General features: G+C 17.4%; 1 protein-coding gene across 1 annotated transcript in view; it reads right to left on the bottom strand. All coding sequences in view use genetic code 6, as the record gives it.

Moving 5' to 3' along the window:
- TTHERM_00867560 (kinase domain protein) overlaps positions 1 to 3,516 on the bottom strand; it is a gene marked incomplete at both ends in the record, with an annotated part of 4,517 nt that extends 1,001 nt beyond the window's left edge. The window contains 13 exons of the mRNA XM_971636.3: positions 134 to 223; positions 528 to 617; positions 878 to 967; positions 1,217 to 1,306; positions 1,490 to 1,579; positions 1,685 to 1,774; positions 1,946 to 2,035; positions 2,242 to 2,331; positions 2,516 to 2,602; positions 2,828 to 2,917; positions 3,176 to 3,268; positions 3,370 to 3,419; positions 3,478 to 3,516. Of these exons, the coding sequence (XP_976729.3) occupies positions 134 to 223; positions 528 to 617; positions 878 to 967; positions 1,217 to 1,306; positions 1,490 to 1,579; positions 1,685 to 1,774; positions 1,946 to 2,035; positions 2,242 to 2,331; positions 2,516 to 2,602; positions 2,828 to 2,917; positions 3,176 to 3,268; positions 3,370 to 3,419; positions 3,478 to 3,516 (1,079 nt within the window). The remainder of the gene's footprint in view (positions 1 to 133; positions 224 to 527; positions 618 to 877; positions 968 to 1,216; positions 1,307 to 1,489; positions 1,580 to 1,684; positions 1,775 to 1,945; positions 2,036 to 2,241; positions 2,332 to 2,515; positions 2,603 to 2,827; positions 2,918 to 3,175; positions 3,269 to 3,369; positions 3,420 to 3,477) is intronic.
- Between the last annotated feature and the right edge of the window lie 1,838 nt (positions 3,517 to 5,354).

The following is a 5,354-nucleotide window of genomic DNA, read 5'->3' as shown; positions in this document are numbered from 1 at the left end:
TTTTTTAAATAAATTTGCAAATTAAATTTGATTTAAAAATAATAAGTCATTTTAATTTTCAAAAATCATAATAATAAATAAATAAATAAATATGATTTTCATTAAATAATTTGAGGTAATAAAACATTTTTACTTAAAAAAGAGAAGCAAAGTTGAAAGATTGGAACAATTTTCTAAAGCAAGAGCCAAACTTGATAAACCGCTGTTTCCAATTTTATTATATCTTTTAATAAAATTAGTAAAATTTTTTTAAAGAATATTAAAAAAACGCTTAATAAAAACATGAATCCTAATTTTATTTAATAATATTTGTATGCATTTACCTGAAGTCTAGAAATAAATAAGATAGAATATTTGCCTTTTTAAAAGCAATGCTTAAACCTTCCATGCATTTATCTCCAGCTTACATAGAACTATTAAAAAAATATTTATTGATTTTTTATTTAAAATAAAGTTAAAATATTTTTGTCAAAAAAAATACAAAATATCTCAGTTAAATTTAATAAATTTAGAACATATTTATTTACCTAAGTTCTAGACTCAAGCTAGATAAATTAGTTAAATCTGATAAAGTTAAACCTAAGCTTAATGCACTTTCGTCTTCAATTTAATTAAATCTTAAATAATGTTTAGATAAATATTAAAAAAGATTTCAAAAAATAGAAATGTGAATATTATTAATTAAAATAGTTAAAAAATGAAAATATTTTTACTGCAAATTAAGTTTCAGAGTTGAGAGATTACTAAATTTGGATAGATTTTAGCTAAGATTTTAAAGTCCAAATAATGTGATGTTTCTTTCACTTAAATTTAAGTATATAGTAAGTAAATAAATTAATTTATCAATAAATATTTTATGATAAATTAATATTCTTACGAAAAATTTAGTTATAAGTTAGACAGATTCTTATTGTTTTCTAAACTAGAAGTTATGCACTCTAAACCATCTTAGCCAATATCACAAAGACTTTTAATTTATTAGAAATATATTTATAAATATAATAATAAAGTACAAGTGATTAACTCAAATAAATTTTAATTCAAAATAATTGATTATATTTTATACAGCAACTAATTCTTTTTACTTTAGCAGATGAAAAAATATTTTTTTATTCTTGATTTTTTATTTTGTCATTAATAAAAATTTTATTTTTTATTATATTGGGGATTAGTTTAAATTAGAAGAATTATAGAATAAGAAAAATTAAACTATTACCGTAAAACTAATTCTAAAGTAGAGATATTAACAACTTGTCTCAATGCTGAACTTAAGATTTTTGCACCTTCTATTCCAATAATATTACTGCTATTTATTGATATAAACAAATTAAAATTCTTATTTAGTTAAATATTATTCAAAAAATAGTAAATATCATAATAAGCAATTACAAATAGTAAAAAAAAAATTTCAGTATAAGTAGTTAATTAATTAAGTAATGAATACAAATGGGAAATGAAACATTTAAAATAAATAAATAATTTTTTTTACCTAAGGTCAAGTGATAAAGAAGATATCTTTTTACAATTTGTTAATGTTTAACATAACTCAAGTATGCCCTCTTGTCCAATTTAGTATCCACTTTTTATAGATAGAAATAAAGATAAAAAGTAACATAAAATAACTATTTAAAATCAAAAAAATAATATTTCGGATTAATAAAGTTTAATAAATTTTATAAATTACACAAGAATTAGCTATAAATCTTGTATTTCAGTGCAGTTAGCAAGATTTAAACCTAATTTTTAAGTTCTTTTTTCACCAAATATATTACTACTTTTATTTAATTAATTAACTAATTAGCTATATTTAGTCAAATAAAATTAATTCATTCATTCTTTATTTTATCAACTAACAAAATGAAGAATTTGAAATTTATATTAGAATAATTAATAATTAACTATAAGTAATTAGATAAAAATTATCATCAAAGCAATTAATTTTTACCTTATACTTAGCACAAGGGTAGACAAATTAATGCAGTTTGATATAGCTTTACCTAAAATAGAAGTTTCTTCTTCAGAAATATTGTTATAACTTTTAAATGTTTATTAATAATCAATCAATAAATCATTTGCAAAAAAAAGAGCAGTAGAATAATAGAATGGTTTTAAAAAACCACACATATTTATTCATACTGATTTCAAGTTCAATTAATAACTAGTCTTAATTGCAATAATTGTAATATTTAAAAATAAATAAAAGGTAAGAACAGACTTATTTTCTTATAAATAATCTTTTACTTTAAAAAAAGTTTCAAAGTTGTTAGATTAACTTATTTCTCATAAACAGAAGCTAAACTTTAAACACCTAATAATCCAAAAGCATTATAACTTTTTTATTTTTATAATAAAAACTTGTTTAAAAATATTTTTTAATCTTAAATAATTTTAAAAAAACAATTAATTGTAAATTTTAAATTCATTTTTAAATTATTCAAAATGATAAAAAAATTGGTTTTCTTGTTTTGTGTGTTCATTAAATAGATTCTCTAATAAAAAAAGGAATTTATTTTACTTTAGGTTGAGCTTTAAAACCGAGAGTCTAGTGAGTTATAATAAAGCTAAACTTAAGATTGATACTTATCCGTCATTTAATTTATCACTATTTTTGAAATTAGAGGTAGATTTAATTAATTGTCAAAAAAATTGAACAAATTAAATAAAAGCAAAAATAAATTAAATAGGAAAAATAAATAAATAGAATTATAATGCATAAAATTATTAATTAATTAAGTTATCAGATACAAATTTATTTATTTATTTATGTTTTTTAGAGTTTTTAATAAATAACTTCAAAAGTAAAATAAATTTTAGAAGATTTGTTTACCTGATTTCAAGACTCAAAGTCTAGAGATTGGTGCATTTAGCTAAAGCAGAACTTAAAAGTTGCATGCCCTCAAGACTAATTTCATTTGAGCTTTTAATTTTAAAATACTTTATAAATAAAAAAAAACAAAATAAGAAATAAATAAATAAATAATTAATTAATATGGTGAAGAAATAAATAATACTTTCATTAAAGTTAAAACACTTTTTAATGATAAGAAAATAAAAGAAATAAGGAACAAAAAAATAAAAATGATAAGTTTAATTGTAAAATTAATTGAAAATTCAACAAAATTTTTATGTAAAATAAATAAATAATAAATAATAGCAATTATATATATTTATTTACTTCATTTCTAATTGCAAAGCTTAGAGATTAATGCATTTAGATAAAGCAGAACTGAAATTTGATATTCCTTCATGATTCATTTATTAATTATAACTATTTATAAGATTTAAAAGTTCTTACTTAAATTTTTATTTATTATTTATTGATTAAGATTTTGGAATCAATCAATTTTGTTAACAATTTAATATTTTTACCTTAAATAAATGTGAAGATCAGAGTGAGACTATAGACTAGAGTTTAAAAACTTTTTTTGTACAAAAAGAATGAGTGATTGAATAATAATTTGATATTTAAATAATTACGTTTTAAAGACTACTATAAAAGATTTTGTGTTAAATCATTTTTATTTTCAAATATTTTCAAAAATCTATTTTTATTTAAGTACTAATTGTATATTATTTACAAATAAATTAGCTAGCAGTTTAATTTATTAATTTGTTAGATAGATAATGTCTATAGTGGAATTTGGATTTGATTTATTAGTATTAAGCTAAATAAATAAGAAATACTATTAACTATCTATCCATCATCAATAATTTTTGAAAACTTTGGTATTCCTAAAAAAATTAATTATCCTATTTTTGTAAAAATTTTATCTTAAATATAAATTAAATTTTTATTTTATTTGATTTTTATTTATTTTTTCATTTCTTTCATTTTTTCTTAAATAACTTTTTTTTATAATTATTTAAACAAAAAAAAACAATTTTATATTTTCACGTTGTAAATAAAGAAAAAAATGCACATAGATAATTCAATTTATATTAATAAAAATTAAGTATTTACTTCTTCTAATTTGTAAAAATATTTTCATCATTTATTTTTTCTATTCTTTTAAAAAATATTGAATATGAATTTATGAAATTTAATTAATTATAAGTTATTTATAAATTAATTAACTTTTATATCAAACTAATTTAGACAAAAAGAACAAACAAATAAATAAATTTTAATAATTATCAAAAACAAATTTGCTTTTTTATGGAGATATCCCAAAAAATTTAAAAGTTAATGCAGCATTCATTCATTAATTAATTAATTATTTATTTATTAAATCTTAATATTTCTATTATAAATTTGTACTTTAAAAATATTAATAATCTAAGATTACTTACTTACTTACTTACTTACTTACTTACTTACTTACTTACTTACTTACTTACTTACTTACTTACTTACTTACTATTAATATTTTGATAAAATTCTATTAAGTATATACCTACCTTCACTCTCTGAATTTTAAAAGCTCTAGAGAGTAAAGTATTAATTAATTGTACTCTATTATTTAAAAAGTTATTAAGTAGATATAAATGCACTATTAGGTGGATGCAATTTATATACCTAAATAACATGTGCTTGCAAAAAAAAAACTAATGGGATTAGAGAATAATTAGAGATATTATTAATATTTCTATAATTAATTACTGAGATAAAACAAAAAAATCTACTTATAAACATTATTTTTATAAAATTTAAGGACATTAATTAATAGAATTTTTTCAAATATAACTAGCTTCACTTCTCTAATTAATACTAAAAATATATGCTTTAAATACAAACATTAAGATTAATTAATTAATTAATTATTCTGTAATATCTTTTAATAAAAGCAAATATATAAATTATTATTTGATAATAAATTATTTATTTTATTTGTTCTTTTTATCTATTTATAATTAATTAATTAAATTCCATAAATTGCTTGCTATTCAATACTTTTGAAAAAAAAGTAAATGATATAATAAATTAAATATTACTACAAATTAGAAGAAGTAATTATTTATTTTTTTATTAATATTCTTTAAATTTATTTTTATTAATAAAAAAAGTTTTTAAACTCTTCACTTATATCTCATTAGGCTCTCCATATTTACCTGACGTATATTTAATTTATAAATATTATTATTATTATTATCAATATATTTAACTAATACAAATTCTCATTATTATTCATGGATTTTTATTAAAACAAAAATTTTAGATATTTTAACTTAATTTTCATTTGAATTTATCATTATTTATTTTTCATTTTTTATTATTTGATATTTTTTCCACATTTTTTACTATTAACACTTACACTTGATTAAAAAAGTTTTTTTGTTTTGACTTGTAATATTTTTAATTTCAAAAATTAATTTAAAATATTAAAGGTCTTTTAATTTATTTGATTTATTTCCTT

This window comes from Tetrahymena thermophila (assembly GCF_000189635.1).
Source record: "Tetrahymena thermophila SB210 genomic scaffold scf_8254822, whole genome shotgun sequence".
Taxonomy (NCBI): domain Eukaryota; phylum Ciliophora; class Oligohymenophorea; order Hymenostomatida; family Tetrahymenidae; genus Tetrahymena; species Tetrahymena thermophila.
Note: the sequence above shows the minus strand (reverse complement) of the source record. Positions and strands in the feature narration are given on the sequence as shown.